This window comes from Macrobrachium nipponense, chromosome 19 (assembly GCF_015104395.2).
Source record: "Macrobrachium nipponense isolate FS-2020 chromosome 19, ASM1510439v2, whole genome shotgun sequence".
Classification (NCBI taxonomy): Eukaryota; Metazoa; Arthropoda; class Malacostraca; order Decapoda; family Palaemonidae; genus Macrobrachium; species Macrobrachium nipponense.
The window spans coordinates 44,784,241-44,807,124 of NC_061088.1; the positions used below are offsets into that span (position 1 = coordinate 44,784,241).

Genomic DNA, 22,884 nt, shown 5'->3' on the forward strand with positions numbered 1-22,884 from the left:
AACTAATGTTGGTGTTAGATTAATTACCGAGGGTTATCTGAGTTATTTGGACATTGAGTTAACATTACATTTAATCACTCTGTTAAGAATTTGAGTTATTCAGTTAATACTTTGCTTCCAAATAAATGCATATTTTTGTAATTCACGACTCTGATTTGATGACCTAGACCTAGATAATGGAGGGGAGGTATGTTGAGAGAGAGAGAGAGAGAGAGAGAGAGAGAGAGAGAGAGAGAGAGAGAGTTGTTGCCTGTCAAGAGAGAGAGAGAGAGAGAGAGAGAGAGAGAGAGAGAGAGAGAGAGAGAGAGAGAGAGAGCGTTCCAATTATCAGTTGTCTGCCGCTTTGGCCTATCGCTACCAAAATGATAACGAGATAATGACCATCTTGTTATTAGTGGTGGCAAGCGGTGTTTGAACGAAAAAAAGCCTTTTGTGAGATTAGTAGCAGCTATAAGATGCTGTTTTCAGAGAGTCTGGTTGTGGGAATGTGTTACATCTCAGTTAGTGTGGGTTTGGTACCAAGAAGGAATTTTCAACTAGGGTCAGCATTTCTGCCCACAGTGAGATGCCTCGCGGATGTCGGTTGCTCAGTTGGACTTCTGAGTGCGCTTTGCCAGTGTTTTTTCACTCGTAATACAGAGTCGTTCAAGTATGTGTGTCATCGCGTGTTTATACAGAAGTGCGCTCGGTTTGACGGTCGGGTATTCTCTCATATGGGGAAGTGAGTGTTGAAATTATTTTCTTTGCCTTTGTGTATGAATTATTTTTTGAGTTAGGATTCAGTTCACAGTACCATTTTTTTCCCCATAGGAGTGGAAAGTGATGTGTTTTTTTTTCTTGGCACATGTTAAAGGAGACGTATTCGTCTTGGTCTTGACACATATGTATATGTGTGTGAAGGTTTTTCATACATACAGTTTAGTTCTTGGGGATGCTTGGATTGCATTTTTTTGGCTCTCAAGAGACAGCGACCGCTCATGTATACGCACTCAGCGCAATTTTTGCTGAGCGACAGAGGGGTAGTGTAGTGCCCAAGGGAGGCTAATGGTGTATTTCATGGGGGAATGCTTGACGGGGGGGGGGGAGAGAACTTTTTTTTCTTTGTGTCGGGGTAATGGGGGGCGAGTTTGGCCTTGAATAGGAAAGTTCAAAGCCATGAAATCAGCTGATAGCCACTGGGAGATGATGGGACATGCCCGTAGGTTTTCTTTTAGAAAGATTTTTTTGTTCTTTCTCTTGAGTGGAGAGAAAATGAAATGAAATGCATATGAATTTGGTGCAAGTTTTCCTTATGCTTTGGAGAATGCTTTTACACAATGTTAGAGGGCATAATTATAACTGGGGATACAGAGATTACTTTATGATGGGGATTTGTTTGGGATATGGAGATTATTTTTAAATGGTGATGACTGGTGATGAGTGGTGATGATTGGTGTTGTACTTGGTGCTGCTGAGTGGTGATGATACCGGGGAGTGATGAGTGGTGGTGATATTGGAGCTATGGGGTGTGGCAATCGTGATAAATACTGGGGAATGGCAATATTAAAGCCTTACTTGAGATATTTTAGGGAGATATTTTACGGGAGAATTACTATGGAGGATTATTATTACCATTACTGGTGATATTTTTGGGGGATTCTGTCAGAGTTCATGGTAATAATTTTTGGGGAATGTGCCAATGATTTTATGGGTGGTGATATCAATTTCTGGTGAATTTTGGGGAATTTGATGATACTGATAGTTGGTGATTCTGATACTCAATACTGGTGAATGGGCGATGACTTATACTACTGATAATGGCGAATTCTGATACTGATAATTCTGATATTGGTGTTATTTTCTTTTATACAAACATGGGTGTTGTAATGATTATTAAGGGTGGTGATGTTTTTTTTTTTAAATGGGAGGCACTAACGACACATTTTTTTTTCTTTTTTTTGAGTTCAGAAGATAATTGCTTGAAGTCTACGTGAGTTACAGATGTTACAGGTGTCACGGGAATAGTCAACAGTGCCATTAGTTTTTCTTTTTCCCTTTTATGGACGTTAGCCATCGCTGACGTAAGTTTTTTTATCATAGGCGAATTTGAATTTATTTTTCTCTCCAGTTTGTGTGAATTTTTTAATATCTCAGTTAGTGACTAGGAGTCATTGTTCGGGAATGTGTTTATTTCAGCCGTTTGATGCTGCAATGAGATTTAAGGGAGAATTTTTGCATTTTTGAATGTATACATAATGGCACTACATCTTTTTTTCTGGATATTTGTGTTCCAGAAATTGTTGGCCTCTCGCATAATTGTGTTTGTTACAATTTTGCCAGACACTTTAGATTTGGAGTTCTGTTATAATGAGTTATGGCACATTGGTGATTTTTTCTAGAATTTCCTGGGCAATTTTATTTGCTGAGTTTTTGCTTTTCTCAGCATTTATGCTAAACAGAGAGTTTATAGTTTTTTACTATAACATTGAGTTATTTTCCTGGAGAATTGGAGATATAATATTTTGGCCATTTGATATTTTTTTATTTTGTTGGAAATAGTCCATAGTTTAGGCCTATGGTGGTGAGAACTATGTTTAGTTCAATTGTTTTTGCAGCCACTTTTGTTGCAAATGGAAACACTTTTGAGAGGAGACATGTGGCAATATTTTTGAGTGTATCAGCTAGATGCTTTGAGTGCATTTTTTCGGAGATGGAGTTTCATTTTTGATTATCCTGCTTGAAGATATAACATTTTTTGGAGGCTTGTTTTTATTCCACATGAGGTTACTAGTATCATGGAGGGAAATATTTTTATCACCAGAGTGGTATTATTATTAATATGGAGATATATTTGGGTGGCATTACGGCGTTGCAGTTTTATGAGTCCCTACGGAGATGTTGCAGTTTTTACATTCACCAGTGGGTTATTTTTTGGGTGGCATATAATTACTGAATTGCGAGTTTACCGTAGTTTATATCCCCAATAGGTGATAACTTGTTTTATATAATTGGGCAGTATCATATGAGAGTTATGTCTTAAGGACAATTTTTGGACAACATTGGAGATAATTTTGTGGAATGTGCCTATGTGGTGTCAATATAGAACTTTTTTTTTTTGAGAATCATGGGTTTCTGAAGTTCCAAGTCTGACTAGACATTTCTATACTGCAGTTCGAGCACCTGACGTGTTCACGGGTGGATTTTTTGCTGATAATGTTGTGATGAGTCCGGATGCTGACTTTTCCTCTAGTGCTGATTACTCAGAGTTTTGCACTATTCTGAGAGATGCTGATTTTGGCATTTCACGGAGATGTATCTACGTAAGGGGATTGTTTCCGGCCGTTTCCGATCGAAGAAAAATTTGCAATGGAAAAATTCCGTAACGATACATATCACACTAATGGCGAAAAGTTGCGTTATGTATATTATGTGTATTGTGTGATGGGGAAAGTTCACTTATTATTATTGTAGTTATCTTTTTTTTTCTTTTCTTTTCCTACGAGAGATGTAATTGGGGTTAAGCTTTAAGTAGCATTTGGGTTTTGGACGGGAGATGTGATTTGTCGGGGTTTGTGAATTACATGAAATGAGTGTTTGGCCTTGTTTCAGGGAGATTAGTTATATGGACAGTAAAGGGTTTTTGCTGTTAGAAATTGAAGAGTTCTTACTGATATTGTAGGTTGCTGAAATATCAAAGCCTGAGAGAACAATTTTGGTGATACTTGGGGCTGGGTCTGTTACGTGTTTTTTCCTCGGGCTCATTACTCCTTTTTTTTTTTTTTTTTCTTTTACTTGTGAGAATTTGTGAGTTTGAAATGTGATGACATACGTCCGTGTAGTTTCTGTGGGTCTGCTTTGGTGTGTGTGCTGAAGTGTGAATTTGGCGAGCATTTTTTTTATATTGTTGGAGAATTAAGTTGGAGAATTTAATATTTTCTTTACGGGGTTATGATAGTGACTTATGATTTAGCGATCCTATGGAGTTCCTTCACGATTTGTAGTTAGAAATTAGTTCAGTGGTCATATTAATGGGGTTAATTGGGAAGACGTTCAGTTAACATTTTTGGGGGGGAAATTTTGAGGTCATTATTTGATAGAAGTATGTCAGGGGTTAATTTTTCTTTAATTGACCGATGACATGACTGACATACTGCAACACCATAAGCATTGTTCCCCAATGCTAGCAAGACGCCCTTCAGCAATTGCAGAGATGTTGCTGATGTTTGCCCACATACGAGAATTTCTACGACTTTTGGACTACGGGAGTCACCAGTTGTCTTCCGCAGGGAGACGTTTCGCCTTTCTACAGCGTGTTTCACGTGTCTGTACAGCAGCAGACCAATCACATACATGGGAGTGGGAGAAAGTTTGAGAAGAAGACAGGTTTTTTCTACAGCAAATTGTTATTATACCCCATATGCAGTTTCTTTGGGATAATGTATAATAGACATTATGCCGGCCAATGTGCTTTTTTATGTATATATGCTGTTTTATGTGAGCTGTGGCTTGGCTGGTGCGAGCCTAGAGGTGGCCGAGCTATCTGTAACATAAAAAGGGGGATTTGCTATGAGATATTCTAAATAATATATAATGTGATATGCTGTGACGTTTCTTAGAATGTAGAGAATCAGCAATTTAACTTCCTTAGATACAGTGTGTCCGAGTGACAGCTTAGGAATGCTTACGCATCTTTTTTTGAGGTGGTATGATCAAGAGTGCTGTCTTAAGCAAATCAGTGCCTTCATCCTGTCGCCATGAGAGGTTGATGTGGAGGTGACTTTGAAACTGGTCTTGAGCAGTTTCTGGGCGTGAACATCATGAACATTGTTCGTACGTATGTGTGCGCTTTTCCCCCTACATAAGGAAAAGTATTGTTACCATAAAGGGTAGACTATTAAAGAGAGAAGGCAGGGCCGGGATAGCTCTGCCAAAGTATTTTTGTTAATTGTCAGTGCAACTGTGCTGAAATGAGCGAGTGTTATTATATCTATTTTGGCCAAAGTGGGGCTGGATTGTATTTGAATATTTATTTCAGAGATATTCTGTTTATATGATCTATTGATTATGCTCTTGTGCTTACCAGGATGTTCTCCTGTCAGAACTAACAGGTGTTTCTGATGAGGGGAAATGTTTCTGGAAGTTGGGAAATGTTTCTGGAGAAGAGTGGAGATTGTTCATTGGAAAAATGGTGTACTGACTAATTACTATGTTGACTGTGCCTATCTGTTATGGCTAAACTAATGTTGGCGGTAGATTAATTATCTGAGTTATTTGGACTGAGTTAACATTCCATTTAATCATTCTGTTAAGAATCCAAGTTATTCAGTTAATACTTTGCCTTCAAATAAATGTATATTTTTGTAATTCACAACTTTGAATTGATGACCTAAATAATGGAGGAGAGAGAGAGAGAGAGAGAGAGAGAGAGAGAGAGAGAGAGAGAGAGAGAGAGAGAGAGAGAGAGAGAGAGAGAAAGCGTTACCAATTATCAGTTGTCTGCCGCTCTGGCCTATCGCTACCAAAATGATATCGCGATAACGACCATCTACCTATATATATATATACATATATATATATATATATATATATATATATATATATATATATACATATATATATAATAATATAACGATATATATATATATATATATATATATATATATATATATATATATATATATATATCTATATATATGGTAATATTATAGATGTGGGTATTATAATGTATATATGTATGTATGTATGTATGTAGATGTATGTATGTATGTTTGTATATATATATATATATATATATTACTATATATATATATATATATATATATATATATATATATATATATATAGTATATATATATATATATATAAATACATACATACATACATACATACATATATACATATATACACACATATACATATTACATATATATATATATCTATATATATATATTATATTATTATATATATATATATATAATATATATTATATATATATATATATATATATAATAATAATGAGATGGTCGTTATCGCGATATCATTTTGGTAGCGATAGGCCAGAGCGGCAGACAACTGATAATTGGTAACGCCTTTCTCTCTCTCTCTCTCTCTCTCTCTCTCTCTCTCGCTCTCTCTCTCTCTCTCTCCCTCCTCTCTCTATCTCTCTCTCTCTCCCCCCCTCTCTCTCTCTCCATTATTTAGGTCATCAATTCAGAGTCGTGAATTACAAAAATATACATTTATTTGAAGGCAAAGTATTAACTGAATAACTTGGATTCTTAACAGAATGATTAAATGGAATGTTAACTCAGTCCAAATAACTCAGATAATTAATCTACCGCCAACATTAGTTTAGCCATAACAGATAGGCACAGTCAACATAGTAATTAGTCAGTACACCATTTCTCCAATGAACAATCTCCACTCTTCTCCAATTTCAGGTGAATTTTCAGCAAATAATCTGTAATATAGGTTCCACAGAAAAATCTCAGAATTGGTGAAGTTGAAGGTCTGGAACCACAAGTCCACTGTGTGTGTGTGTATGTGTATATATATATATATATATATATATATATATATATATATATATATATATATATATATATATATATATATATATATATACATACACACACACACAGTGGACTTGTGGTTCCAGACCTTCAACTTCACCAATTCTGAGATTTTTCTGTGGAACCTATATTACAGATTATTTGCTGAAAATTCGCCTATTCGCAGTACTTTACAGCAAGAAATTTTCAGTAATTACTATATTTTCACGGCTAAATGCATTTCGTTCGCCTGTTTCCTCGTTGTCTCTTTTTGATATTAGAAATTATTATTTGTTCTTTTATAAAAATAAAACACATGTTGACCATATTCATTTCTATATGTATGTTCATCCAAATAATTAAAACTAGAATTTAAAACGAAGAACTTAACATTTATCACTTATAACAGAACTTAAATACATAAGGTTAACAATTATGTAACCAACATTTTTATTTTGTCAGCCACTCGTTTTGAGAAGCTCATGTCCCTATTTAATCTACGAATCCTGAAAAATGTGCGGCAGCGAACATAAAATGTAATTACATCTGAAGGTAATGGAATGTAATAACTTATCACATCACTCAACTCGTTTATCGTATCTTTTCCTGATTTTGGCTATTCTCTCTGTATACATACGTAGTAGTAGTACTCAATTGTTAGTCAACCTTTTATTTCTTTGTTAAGAGTAATGTACTATGCTACTTTTAAAGGAAATCACAGTGACGCTAATTTAATTTAATAGTTAACTTAATACTTTGGGAGCATGATTATGGTCATATATAGTGTTTAATCTCTAGAAATATGCATTTATTAGCATTTTTAGGGACTATCAATCTTACACGAATCTTCGACTTGCATGATGGGTTCTAGAACCTAACCTCCTGTAAGTTCGAAATATTACTTTATGTATACATTATGCATATACGTGTATATATACATATTTATATGAAGAGTTAAAATAAACTCAACTAAAAATTCAACTTAACAAACCTCCTCTGCTTTAGAGAGATCCTTTAACATTTCTTCTATGAGATACTTAGTGCGACCATATACATTGGTAACATTTCCAGTAGGATGATCTTCTTTGATGGGAAGGTGTTCGGGGTCACCATACACTGTGCAAGAGGATGAGAACACCATCTGGTATACATTGTGGGCTTTCATTGCCTGTAAATATATCAGGTATTAATTTTACACATGAGTATATGGTTCACTACAAGGAGCAGAATGTTGCATATATATATATATATATATATATATATATATATATATATATATATATATATATATATATATATATATATATATATATATATATATATATATATAATTGTTGATGGTCTTTTTATTTAAAGTGTTATCCTCTAACTTTTGTAGGACTGCAGAAGTTCAACAATGTGTTTAAGACTAAAATCATTAATACAAAAAATACTATATTGGTTAATTTGAGAGATGAATTAGTGTTAAGTTTTTGGCAACAAGACATCCAACAAAATAAAAAAGCAGCCATTGTCTTGTGATTGAAATGAGGACACAAAATTTTCTGCTCTTCGCTTATGACTTAAAAACATAAATTCTGTCTCTTTGTCCCGTGAACTGTGTAAGGAAAGTGTTTACATTCCCTGCCAATGTCTGGGTAACTGATTTTTCTTCCAAATCTACTCAACTGTCACATAGTTCCTATTATATTTTCTATTGTTTTTTTTCCTTGGTATATTTTAACAAGTTTTGCATTTCATAAGGTATGTATATATATATATATATATATATATATATATATATATTATATATATATATATTATATATATATAGTATTAGGTATGTATGGTATATATATATTATATATATATATATATATATATATATATATATAGTATATATATATACCACATTGTATACATATATATATATATATATATATTATATAGATATATAATAATATATATATATAATTATATATACGTATATACCTTAGTTGAGATATGTTGTAATGTACCTCATGTTAAGCTAAGGGTAAACTTTACTCTGTTATTCTTGATTTTAAAATGATTTTCTTTTGCAAAGCAGAGAGTTGTTCTAAATTTACACAAGCACTATGATGACAAGTACTTTATATATAAAGTATTTGGTTCTTAAAAATTTATATATATTATATATAAATAATATAATATATTATAATAATATACATATATATATATATATATATATATATATATATAATATATACCTTATGAAATGCAAAACTTGTTAAATTATACCAAGAAAAAAAAAACAGTAGAAAATAGAATAGAGACTATGTGACAGTTAAAATCAGTAGAAAATAGAATAGAGACTATGTGACAGTTGAGTGGATTTGGAAGAAAAATCAGTTACCAAGACATTGGCAGGGAATGTAAACACTTTCCTTGCACAGTTCACGGGACAAAGAGACAGAATTTATGTTTTTAAGTCATAAGCGAAGACCAGATCATTTTGTGTCCTCATTTCAATCACAAGACAATGGCTGCTTTTTTATTTTGTTGGATGTCTTGTTGCCAAAACCTTAACACTAATTCATCTCTCAAATTAACCAATATAGTTCTAGAACTAATTTCAATTCTACACGAAGTATCTTTTGTATTAGTGATTTTAGTCTTTTAAACACATTGTTGAACTTCTGCAGTCCTACAGAGGTTAGAGGATAACACCTTTAGATAAAAAGGCTATTAACAAATTAAAGAAAAATAAAGGCCATACAGAATTATCATCATCGTCATTATCATCATCAATAGCAAGCATATAAAGGCTGTAAAAGTAATTTAATTTGATGATAAATTGGTTTTATCCTTTTCCGAGTCGCTCAACTTGCACAGCTGCTAGGAAAATCACCTATTCTTACACTTACGAATTTTAACGAATACTGGCAATTTAAATTTATGTTGGACTATTCTGAATTTTTGTGATCAAATTACCAAATAATACTGATTCACAGTTTTTTGGTTAATAAGTAATGAATGGTGCTCACAGTTTTTCTCAATTTGTCTAGAATCTTTAAAGCTAAGAAGAATCATTTCATTTCATTCAATGATGCATTTACAAAACAACCACTGTTTAAAATTTTTTTAGTATATTATCAGTTACAATATACAGTACTATTCTTATGTGTGTTACTTACCTCCATAAGATTAATAGTTCCAATAACATTGTTTTTGTAATAAATTAAAGGAAACTGCATTGATTCCCCAACAGCCTTCATCGCAGCAAAATGGATTACATAGTCTATCTTGTGCTGTGGAAATAATAATGAAATATGATACAATACAACCATCAAATTTTAGTTATCTTAAACTTTTCATGTGTATTTTGTCATCTAAATTCAGCTTAGTTTTAAAATAAATCAGAAAACCAATATCATTTCCTGTCTCTCATTTTTCCAATACCAGACCCTTGGAGGGGACACATAAGTCAACACCTGAAAGGACAATGGAAAATTACCTGAACTATTGTATAGTATGGACTTGGAATCAAGAAATGCCATGCCAGATAGAACACTAGGTTTTCTGACCCTAAGGAGCATTTACAATACATGACACACCTGAACCACAGACACCATTTCAGAGGGGTAGACGAAGGTCGAATGGTGGCCAAAAGAAACTAAACTTTGTTGTTTAATACTTAACACTTGAGGCACTTCACTGTTGTTTAAATGACAAATCTAACTGCCTCGCTTACACAGCACAAGTTGTTTGATGGTGATCTACAAAGGTAGATTTACTCATTCCTGTACCTACTGTACTTCAGTGATACAATGTTTAACAAGACGTACATAAGCTGGTTACTTCTTGGACGCCCTGCTATTTGGCGTTGTCACTGCCTCTTTATATATCAGGTTCAATTCCCAACTTCAGTTGTGAAATCATCTTCCTGATCCTGTAGTTCAGTGGTTCCCAAACTTTTTTCTGTCATTTCCCCTGCACCCAGTTCAACCATCCAGATTTCCCCCTACATGTGCATGTGGGAAAGAGTAGTTAAAACCCACTGTGACTATTTACTAATCTATTTTTCAAATGTACAAATATACTGATAAACATATAGTTACAAAGTAAAGTGGATAGAGAGCGGTTAGTAACAATTACCCGCATAGGCATAGTGAGCGGTTAGTAACAAATAAAAGGACTTTTGTTTACTCTTCTACTTTTTTAGTTAGTAGGTGGTGTAATTATTTTCCCCCTGGTAGCTTCAAATTCCCCCTTCCCCCAGTTTGAGAACCACTGCTGTAGTTGAAGTATTGGAACTTCAGAATTTCAAACCTGAAGCAAATACTTTTTGTTGAACAGCCTGACTTCATATTTTGAATTACCCGATTTGTTCTACTCATGTAGTTTTGCTTTTTCGTTTCTCTTTTATAGTTCACTAGCTGACCAACCCAGGGATGTCCGGGGAAAACTGTGAGACAATTGATTAACTCTCTCTCTCTCTCTCTCTCTCTCTCTCTCTCTCTCTCTCTCTCTCTCTCTCTCTCCTTTTCAGGCAATTGCTTCAGTTAAATTGCCCAGCATTTCACCATTTCTCTCCCCAATTCATATCGGGGCACAACTTGCGCTTAAAGGGCATAAGAAATGTCATCATTCATCTCAGAGACCTTTAAAACTGTGGATTAGATTAATATCTGTCATTTTTAACATTTCATTTTCCACTCCTCACACCAACAAACCCCATTCCTATCGGTGCTGAATTTGGACATAAAGGGCATCGGAAGTGTCACTATTAATCTGTCTTTTTTTACATTTTTCACCATTCTTGGCCCCCTTCCTATCAGGACTGAACTTGGACTTAGACGGCTTCAGAAGTGTCACTATGCATCTCAGTGACCTCAAAAACTATGGATTAGACTATGATATCCATCGTTTTCAGTTTTTTTAACAAGACTCCCTTCCCACTGCCAGTATTCTTTTCCTTACAGTAAGTCTTATGTATACCGAAATGAGGTATGATAAACCCGTGAGTTTATTTACTCACCAAGTCTACGCGTAGAATTAGCCCCATTTATACTTAACATAATCAATAAATTAGTAAGTAACTATATCCAACCACATCCTCCGTTAATGGATGTCCCAAAGAAACTAATGTATGTGTCGATTCCATTTATAACGGACTTGAAGTTTTCTCTCAGACTCACACAAATAATAGAACAAGAAATTCCTTGTCTCAGAATCAAACTAATCTCAAACAATCCATGCAAAATTGGCTCACTTTTTAATTTCAAAGATCGTCTGCAGGACTTTATGAGATCCAACGTTGTTTATAAATTCACATGCCCAGGATGCCCTGTAACTTACGTGGGATTTAATTGAAGATTACTGCAGATGAGATTTTGTAGCCGTATGGGTTTCAGTTATAGAACAGGTCAGAGACTTAGTAATCCTGAATTTTCTAATATCAAGAACCATGATGCCAAATGCAAAATAAAATGTAACGAAACAACACTTCACGATAATAGGTTACACTAAGGATCCGGACCACGTGACTACCTTAGAATCGTTAATTATTAAAAGACTGGTTCCCCCATTGAAAAACAACACTTCGGCTTCACCTCTACATCTGGCATAGTCAACGTCTTGGACCTGGCCCTCTCAAAAGTCATTCCTTGCTTTCCTTCTCTTCTAGTTGGTTGGTATCTCAGTGGTTCTTCTCTTTTTTAACTACTATTTATATTTTTATTGTATTTTAACATTAATACTATTGTGAATCCTTATATTTAGTTTTTTTAACGTATGTATTTCTCTTTTAATCAAGACTGAAGATGCACAAAGTTGATGTGCGAAAAGTTTTATGGTAATAAACCTTGGCCTACATCTGAAGTATCAATGGACTTCCTGAACCTCTTATATATATATAATATTATATATATATATATTATATAGATATATATATATATATATATATAATATATATATATATATATATATATATATATAATATATATATATACATATATACCTATATAATAAATTGGACAGGAAAGTGGACGTCATTACGGCTTGAAGTAGTGTTTGAATTACTTTAATGTGAAGAAATTAAACTTCTTCTAGTCCGCTGGAAATGAAAATCGAAAAATAAAAAACAGAAATGGAATAGACTGTAGATACTAAAGACGACGAATTTATGAATGGCTCTAAACATTTCGAAACCACATCAGTACATTTATTAAAACAAAATCAAACAAAATTTATGTACGGACTGAATACCTAAATGAGGACAGTCACAAACAGTTGAAATGTATTCATGCAACGCTGATCATTTCGATCATCAGCATCACTCGAATGTTTAAACAGTGATTCACATTCGAACACACTAACGCTAATGTGTTCCGTCATCATGAAACATACTCATAATTATGTGCCTAAAGGTAATGGCTCTAACGTAATTAATCTATTTGTCAAAAGGGGAACCCCCTGGGATCATAAGCTGATTATGAATATAACCATATTGCGTCTATCTCTCTCTCTCTCTCTCTCTCTCTCTCTCTCTCTCTCTCTCTCTCTCTCTCTCTCTCTCTCTCTCTCTCTCTCTCTCTCGATTGAAATAAAAAGGCTGATGCTGTTGACATGAACTGTAGAGATACGTAGAAGGATAGATTAGACTATGTTGAGATGGTTGGAGGTGAGCCGACCAGTCAACCTCGGACTTGTTCCTGGGGCGATTTGAAGGAGGATTCCTTAACCTCCCAACATCTAATCACTGCCAGAGAGGACTGTACGCCTGCGCCAGAGAAAACTGCAAGCCTTGGTGACCTCACAGATTCGCAACCTATGGAGCCATCTCGGCTCCATCATCCAGTGCCAAGGAAGAAGTTCTGGAGAAGATTTTGCAGAGACGTGGCCGCAAGGGTCACATGTCCGCAAGCTACGGAGGATGTGCCAACCATAATATTCCTGCCATTGCACATTCCTGCCGTTACACATTCCTCCTCACTAGGACCCCTGGCTAAGGGCCCTATCATTGTCGCACCCCTCCAAAGCCATTATCCGCCAAGCCATGTCAGAACCTTTGATGACTCTGGCGCTCAAATCTCCAGGATACGGGAAGATAGGATGCCCCACTGGGCTACCGTCAATAGACGCCAACTAATCCCAATTGAAGGCATCAACTACATTAAGTTGATCCTTCCCACTGTCCAATTGAGAGTTGCAAGACCTCACCTTTCAAAAGTATGTACCCTTGCAGTAGCAAGCTTCATTCCAGGAGGTTACGACCTCCTCCTGGGGCAAGTCCCCTCATCTCCAATCAATCAAGGGTCCTAACCCCACAACAAACTACTCCAAAGCAAGGAGCCATCAAAATTCTACTTCCTCCCAGAAATATGGCCACCAACAGTCTCCCCCTTCACCAAGGAGGGAGATTGATCAGTCCCAGTTCTGCTGCAAAACCTGCAACATAATAGGGCACTCCACAAATTGGCCTGGGTGCCCTAGCAAGCTAAGCGAAGCGGACACTGTCCTTTCTCAAAAAGGCTCAGCCTTCCACAATAGGCAGGAAACCGTCTCCCATCACGGGCACACTGGGAGGTATGGCACCTCTGGTACCCGTCCCAGGTCCATCTGACCTCAACTCTCGGCCAGTGCCACTTGGCAGCACTGAGCAGTGCAATGCTCTGTCCAGCCCAGACACAGAGCCACCACCACAAACATTGACCTCTGTGCCTGGCCCCGAGCTAGCGCCGGTGCCCAACCTAATCAAGGATACTCCTACAGGAGATCCTCCAACAGTCCACGACTCTTCTTCGCCATCACCTCTGTCGCCGAAGATAAACCTCCAGTAGACCTCAACATTACATCTTCTCTGGACGACCAGGAGGCACCTTGGGGTCTTACCCTTACGACTGCTGTCACAGCAGCCACAATGGTTGCTGCAGATACCAAAGTAGGGTGTTCACCTGTAGTCTCCTATGGCTACCACTGCCTCTGCTCCTGATGGCATTTCTGGCCTTTCACCAGAGTCGGTGCCTCCGTCACCTCCTTGGACTAGTGTAGCCAGGACCTGGAGAAATAAGAAGAAGAGGAAGAAGAAGGGACGTAACAAATTCACAAACTAACCAACAAGCCACATGCTCTCCTTGGCACCTGTGCCTTAGGTACCATGTCACATTCATTTGCAGAGTGATCCTAGCACCTACCCAGAGAAGTTAGCCAGCCTGATCTCTGCCAGTAGATTAACACTCTAACCCCTAGAACTTGTACTACTAACCCTCACCTAAATGTCATAATTACCTCATCAAATTTCCATCCTGGTACACTACTAATCACTCATCACCCTCACGCATCATTACCGTATCTGACATATTTTAACAATTCAGGTTCAATAAACCTCTATTCTTTCGTACCACATTCTGGAATGATTGCGTCCTCTTAATTAAGTGCATAGAGTAGGTTAGGCTAAGTAACTTAGTACCGGGGCATTAGTGTAGTAGCAAGTAGAATTTCCAAAGTAACCTTACATAGGGATAGAGTAGCCTGTCATCACAGACAACCAGTAATTCTCATTTAGGCTACACTACATAATTAATCCAGTAAGTAATACACTTAGCATCTCCACCTATAAGTAAATAGGCCATTGTAGTTAGCCATATCACAGCTCTAAACCCACAGTTAGAGAAGGAGAACTGTTTAGTCGAGGCAATACTTATTAGCCAAGGCCTTCATGCCCGAAAGGGAGTGAATGCCTTCTTAACAGGGGAAGCAGTTATGTTTGTACATCTCCTCGTCTCTCCAGTATTTATAAGATGAATTTAGCTAGAAACGGCAGCCATCTTACTCCTAACATCAGCTGACTTTAGGAGGGGAACTCAGGATAGGCCAGGCCAGACATAAGAATGTCCGTCCGTCAAGTAGTGAGCGGATAAAAACCTTGTTAAGGCATTAGCGACATATCACAAGGGGAGTGTGTAGCTAGTTAGGTACCGCCTAGGCCTATTCATAAGATCCCTTATTCTGTGAATCTTTCACTGGCTGTGTCTGTTTCCAGAATGACCTGCCAATGGGGGGAAAAGCTACCCCCAACCCCAAGCAGTCGCACCTGACCTCGCCCTCAGACCGGCTCAGTCCCTCATCACGGACAGACATCCAATCCTGCCTGCTCATAGCCTAAACAAAGGCACTGACTGGCTCGCCCTAAACTTGGACAAAGCCGACGCCATCCTCTCCAAATCACTCTCCATAAAGCACCAAGGTACGTCTAGGGTACAGTCATATTGCCAGTTCTTTTCCTGAGTCAAACCAACTCTCCCACATTTTCCAATTAAAATTCTAACTCAATACAAAACTCCCTTTGTTCATTTCTACTTAGCGGCCGCATGCTACCTTAGTGATCGTCCCAGATAAACAAAAATCTTCATTGAGCCATGCTATGTAAGCACTAGAGTCCTCCCATTGTGTGTGATTAAGGATAAATTCCCTCCATAGTGTGTTAGACATAAATATTGTGTGAGAAGTCTCTGTTTTTTGTTGTGTAATTTGGAATTAATTTCCAGATTGCAACTGCTGACTCCGTGCTCCCTGCCTTCCTTGCAAGCGCTTTTATTACCTGAGAACAGAAATTTGGAAACCAGCTTCGCAGTAAATGTTGAATTCAGCCATTTTTTCATATTAGGAATGATAGAAGTAATTCAGACAGTACACGGCGCTCTTTCCACGTGGGTCATATGCCTTTAGGTAATCTCAGGCCATTCAAAGTTTTCTTTGCAAATAAACTAAATTTAGATTATCAGCTGAGTTTCCATGGCGACCTTCCAAGAATAAAACAATCTCATAACTCGAGGTAAGTCATAAGCGCTCCATTTTTTCCTCTTTCCCCTTACGTTTGGACTCCTGTGCTTTAAAACGTAAAAAATATATATTTACATGTAAATATTTATATATAGTATATATATATATACTATATATATATATATATATATATATATATATATATATATATATATATATATATATATATATATAATATATATATACAGGCGGTCCCCGGGTTACGACGGTTCCGGCTTACGACGTTCCGCGGTTACGACGCTTTTTCTTAAATATTCAATGGAAATTCCGTCCTGGGTTACGACGCTTGTTCCGAGGTTACGACGCTGACGCTTCCGACGCTCCGAGTTAAGACGACTCTTTTAAAAAACGCATGCTATGATAAAAATCCTTTATAGTTTAGCACAGTACATAATAAAAATATGTTTTGGTTACATTACAAACAAAAATTTTGAGGTTATGATGATTTTTGACACTTTTTTTCTTTTCGTATTTTTTAATTTTTTTGAATTTTTTTACTGAGCCGCATATGCGAACTAGTTTGCGGGCGAATGAATACACTAGCTTGGGATGCGCAGTTTTAAAACAGTCCAAAGCGCAAATATAATGAAAAATCATTGCTTGTTTCCAGTACTATTAATTAAAAAAAACTAAGTTTCTGGTTAGATTACAACACAAATTCCAAGGTTACGACGTTTTGTTATGCTTTTTTAACGATACCTCATATGCAGAACTAGTTTTTGTTTTGAGCGGAGGTGCATAAATTATTAACGCTATTAAACTGTATGGTAAATTGACCGAACAACGACCTCGGACGGTCGAGGACGCCAAGCGTAACAATAACGAAAGGACGCCACTTCAATCGCATGCCTGCCTGCATTCCACTAGGTTTGTGTGCTGAGACGTTGCTGAAATTCCTTGCCATTTTCGCTAATTTACAATGGCTCCTAAACGCCAAAGTACTTCCTCCGATGATAGTTTCACAAGAAGAGGAAGTCATCACGATGGAGGTCAAATAGACGTGATAAAGCGTTCGGAGAAGGGAGAAACTAACACCGAAATAGGCCGTTCTTTAGGCTTGAGCAGGACCACGGTGGTAACCATTGTGAAGGATAAGGGAACGTATTCTGAAGCACGTTAAGGATGCTGCACCGATGAAGTCAACGGTGATAAACGAGAAGCAACGTAGCCAGAGCATTGTTGAAATGGAGAAATTGCTCATGATCTGGCTGGGAGGACCAGAACCAGCGACGTGTTCCGGTGAGTTAAGTGTGATCCAGGAGAAGGCTAGAGCGCTGCATGAGGCAGTAGTGAAAAAGTTTGGCGAAGGCAGTGCTGGTGGTGAATTTTCCGCGAGTAGAGGTTGGTTTAACCGTTTTAAGGCTCGTGCAAATTTGCATAATGAAGCTGCAAGCTGCAAGGGAAGCTGCTAGTGCTGATAGCGAAGCAGCAGAAAGTTTCCAGGTGGTTTGGCTGAGATAATTAAGGATGGTGGTTACACGGCTGACCAAGTCTTTAATGTGGATGAGACTGGATTATTTTGGAAAAGAATGCCAAATCGAACGTACCTTTCCAAGGAGGAGAAGTCAGCACCTGGCCATAAAGCTGGAAAGGAGCGACTGACTTTGCTGTTTGGGGCCAATGCAAGTGGTGATTTGAAACTGAAGCCCTTGCTGGTGTATTTGGCCGAGAATCCCAGGGCTTTCAAGGGCAATTTTCAAGAGTCAACTCCCTGTGATTTGGAAATCTAACAAGAAGGCGTGGGTTACCTTAATGGTCTTCGAAGATTGGTTCAATGACCAATTTCGTGCCAGCAGTGGAGCGGTATTTGACTTCGAAGGGTCTGCCTTTTAAGGCCCTCTTAGGTCCTGGACAATGCCCCTGGTCACCCTTCAAATTTGAGCGACATGCATCCTAAATGTGAAGGTGGTGTACCTCCCACCCAATACCACATCGCTGATACAGCCAATGGACAGGGAGTAATAGCAAATTTCAAGGCTTACTACCTTAGAAGGACCATACGTTTTGCTTTGAGGGCCATAGAAGCTAACAAGGAGTTGACACTGAAGCAATTCTGGAAGGGCTACAACATTGCAGATGCAGTGAAGAACATTGCAAGTGCTTGGACGAGGTGAAGACGACCACTTAAATGGGGCCTGGAGGAACTGTGTCCACAGTTTGTGCACAGTTTTGAAGGCTTTGACCAGGCAGAAGACGTCGAGACTGTGAAGTAGGAAGATCGTAGGGCTAAGCAAGAGGCTGCAACTAGATCTTGAACCTGATGATGTAACAGAGCGCTGGCTTCCCATGGAGATGAATTGTCTGCAGAGGACTTACTAGAACTTGAACAACAAATGATTGAGGAAGAGGAGGCGGCACCAGAGCCAAAACCCAGGTCATTAACTGTGAAAGGCTTTGTCAGAGGGTTTTACTCATCTGGAGAGAGCCTTGGCTTCTTTTGAGGCAGAAGACCCTAACGTTTCTAGGTTTGACAAAATCAAGAGAGGAATCATGGATTTGGTGACTTTCTACAAGGAGACCCTGAAGGAGAAGCAGACGAAGAGAAGTGTGCAGTCCAGGCTTGACACTTTCTTTCACAAGTCTCCAGTACCACCACCTCCCACTCCTAGTCCTGGTAAGGAATTCTGAACTGTTTACTAATTTATGTGTTTACATAGTGTACATATTTAAAATGTGTTAATTTTTTATGTAACAAACTAAATGTAAGAGTAAATTGTTAACTTCATTAATTTTCATCATTTGTAATTTTATTGCAGAAGTGGTGACAGTTCCAGATCCCCTGTACTACCGGTGACAGTTCAGATCTCCCTGTACTACCTGTGACAGTTCCAGATCTCCCTGTACTACCTGTGACAGTTCCAGATCCCCCTGTTACCCCCTGTCCTGGACCCTCTGTATCAGCCCGAACCTGCACGTGTACAATCAGGTAAGCAATTTCATTTTTCTCATTTTCATGTTGGAAATTGTTTACACCCTACATACATACGTACACTAACTTACATAGTGGTACAATGTGATGTTGCATAACCTTATTATTTTTTTTTTTTTTTCCATTTCAGACACCCTTTGAATAGTGACAGTGACCCAGATGACCTGGAGCCGTTTCCATGGTTTTGATGGCCTCCGCCCCTATACATCAGGTACGGAATCCTTAACAAATTTGTATAAAATGTTTTATAAATTGCTAATAGAAATTTTATTAAAAGTGTACATATGCTACAATTACATCCACCTTATAATATATTTATGTACCCTATCATTCTTTCCAGATGTAGATGTTCCCTCATCAGTTGATACAAGTATCACCTCCCCAGAGCCCAAATCAGTTGATACGAGTAGTATCACCTCTCCCATTCCTTCAGGTAAAAGAATTCTTCATTTTTTATATTGAACATACGTATTACACACTACATATGTCAAACAGTAATAACATGTGCAGTAGTTACAGTAGTAGTAACTATCATTTTATATATTTTTTATCATTTCCAGACTCCCAAGCACCTGCCCATCCCACTCCATAGCCCAGCCACCCACTCTCATGTACCATATGGACCATCCCAGTAGCAAGCCAACCACTAGAATTTTGGTAAGGACATTTTTTTTTTATTAATGTTTTAATATTACATATGTAATAACCATGTTATGTATGTAACATACATACTATAATCATATGTACTATTACATTATCATTCCAGACTGGCATGCACCTGTGACTTAACATAACAGACCTCTACATAGCCTACATGTCTTCATTTTGCTGGAGGTAAGGAATTCTCAGTTGTGTTTAATGTTTGCATACGTACAATAAATTTTGTACACCTAAGTGGTTACATACTGTCCTTTAATATTAATTCTTCATTCCAGACTGCCCATCATCCTAGCCTGTTATCTGTGATAAAGCACACTGAAGTTAGGTTTGGAATGCATCCTTATCATGAATGCTCTACACCTCCACCTCCATCTCCCACAACCTAGGTAACAGCTTTGAGACTCACTAAAAGTTGGTAAGTTATGTAAGGAATTTCTAAATTAAGTTTTATACTACATGTATATGTGATATTAAACCACTGTATGGTGCATATTACTGTATGTAACTTACTATGCATAGAGTACTTACTGACAAAATTATTTTTTGTACATTCCAGAACCCCCTGAATGATGTAGGCTATGGGGCCACATAAGACTTTGTCCATCCAGGGTTACATTGAACGACAACTTTAAACTAAAAGTAAGGAATTGAATTAACATACATTAACTCTTTTAGTACTCTTGATATATCTACAGTAATTAACATCTTGCATTCACACTTTCTGTAGTGTATATTTTTGTACACTAATTTTGTTACTTTTTCTTCCAGAACAACATTTTTCACACAACTCCAGGTTGTTACTACAAGTGTCATCAAGGGATAACTACAAGTAGAAGCACCATTTTTGGATGGAAAAAACCCTTCAGGAAAGTATACGTATCACATGTAACATGTAGTGTAACAAAGTACTATGAACAGTAAGGTTTTTACATACAGTAGTACATATTACATACGTACATAACTTTTTTTTTACAGGAATTTTCCAACCAAGTTTGATTATGTACATATGTACATGTATAAACCACTGTACGTATGGTTACTGTATGTAACTTACTAACATACATAACATGACTTAACTTTGATACTTTTTTGGTACATTCCAGAAAACCAGGACCCCCTCCATGATGCAGGCTATGGGGCCACATAAAACTTTGTCCAGGGTTACTACATAACATAAAGGTAAGGAATTATACATAGTAGTAATTAACATACATTAAGTAAGTTTTATATACTAAAAAAAAAGTGACCAAGATCTCTCACATGGGATAAGTGATCAAGGTCCCTCATGGAATTGGTACTGTACACTCCCTGCTGAACAGGGGGTGTAGACCAATCATTCATACTATGCATACCAGTTGATATTAAACCACTGTATGGTGCATATTACTGTATGTAACTTACTATGCATAGAGTACTTACTGACAAAATTATTTTTTGTACATTCCAGAACCCCCTGAATGATGTAGGCTATGGGGCCACATAAGACTTTGTCCATCCAGGGTTACATTGAACGACAACTTTAAACTAAAGGTAAGGAATTAATTAACATACATTAACTAAGTTTTATACATGTTATATATGTGATATTAAACCACTGTATGGTGCATATTACTGTATGTAACTTACTATGCATAGAGTACTTACTGACATACTAATTATTTTTTGTACATTCCAGAACCCCCTGAATGATGTAGGCTATGGGGCCACATAAGACTTTGCATGCATACAGGTTACATAGCAGGGACAACTTTAAACTTACTAAAAGTAAGGAATTAATTCACATACATTAACTTTTTTACTCTTGATATAACTCAAAGTAAGGAATTATAAACTAAAAGTAAGGAATTAATTAACATACATTAACTCTTTTACTCTTGATATCTATAATTTACATATTGTATTCAGGACTTTGTGTAGTATTTTGTACTAATTGTGTTATACTTTTACCTTCCAGAGCTACCAGACTGGGATTTTAGTGTACTCCAGGATCTAACAAATACATACGTACTACTACAAGTGTGCAATGCATGTATATAGTGTACAGTGTTTAGTGTATACCCTAAGGATTAAGTGTAGTACATTGTGCTTTTTAGTGTCACAAGAGTTTAATAAAGAATTATACCTTCAAGAACCATCCTTTGCCATTGGAATAACCACACTACACATCATGCAATCTACTTGCATGTCACACAGGTAAGGTCTCTAACTTTTTCTTAGTTTAAGGCATATTTCCAAGTGTCGTTCCGGCTTACGACGATTTTCGGCTTACGACGCGCCTCAAGAACGGAACCCCCGTCGTAACCCGGGGACTGCCTGTATATACATACATACACACACACACACATATATATATATATATATATATATATATATATATATATATATATATATATATATATATATATATATATATATATATATATACACACACACACACACACACATATATATATATATATATATATATATATATATATATATATATATATATATATATATATATATATATATATATATATATATATATATATATATATATATATATATATATATATATATATATATATATATATATTTTATCATTTATAATATATATGTATATATATACATATATATATATATATATATATATATATATATATATATATATATTATAAATACATATATATATATATATATATATATATATATATATATATATATATATATATATATATTACAGGACTCACATCTAAATTTTCTTCATTCATTCCTATAGTTTACAAACGCATTTTAGTCTTTACACTCGTGACCCGAGCCTTTAACATTTGTTCAAGTTATTTTAGTCTTCATTGAGAATTCCAGCTTATAAAAGAAATGCTTCTAAAAAAACGGTTTTAATATTGCTTTCATAGATAACATATATTGGTAAACAGCTAGAAAAGTTATTGTTCCCGAAAGTTTCCATTTCAAAAGCCAATA

The 22,884-nt window shown here is 36.4% G+C and overlaps 1 protein-coding gene and 1 long non-coding RNA gene across 4 annotated transcripts in view; one reads left to right on the forward strand and one right to left on the reverse strand.

The window, feature by feature from the left end:
* Window positions 1–22,884, reverse strand: part of LOC135216763 (UDP-glucose 4-epimerase-like) — a 153,017-nt gene that overhangs the window by 67,310 nt on the left and 62,823 nt on the right. For all 3 annotated transcript variants that reach the window (XM_064252258.1, XM_064252242.1, XM_064252248.1), the window contains exons 3-4: window positions 9,686–9,799; window positions 7,522–7,698 (exon numbers count right to left, since the gene is read on the reverse strand). In XM_064252258.1, coding sequence (XP_064108328.1) covers window positions 7,522–7,698; window positions 9,686–9,799 — 291 coding nt within the window. The remainder of the gene's footprint in view (window positions 1–7,521; window positions 7,699–9,685; window positions 9,800–22,884) is intronic.
* Window positions 20,201–21,633, forward strand: LOC135216801 (uncharacterized). The gene is made up of 3 exons (XR_010314928.1): window positions 20,201–20,338; window positions 20,480–20,562; window positions 21,371–21,633. It is a non-coding gene; the product is annotated as an uncharacterized LOC135216801 (long non-coding RNA).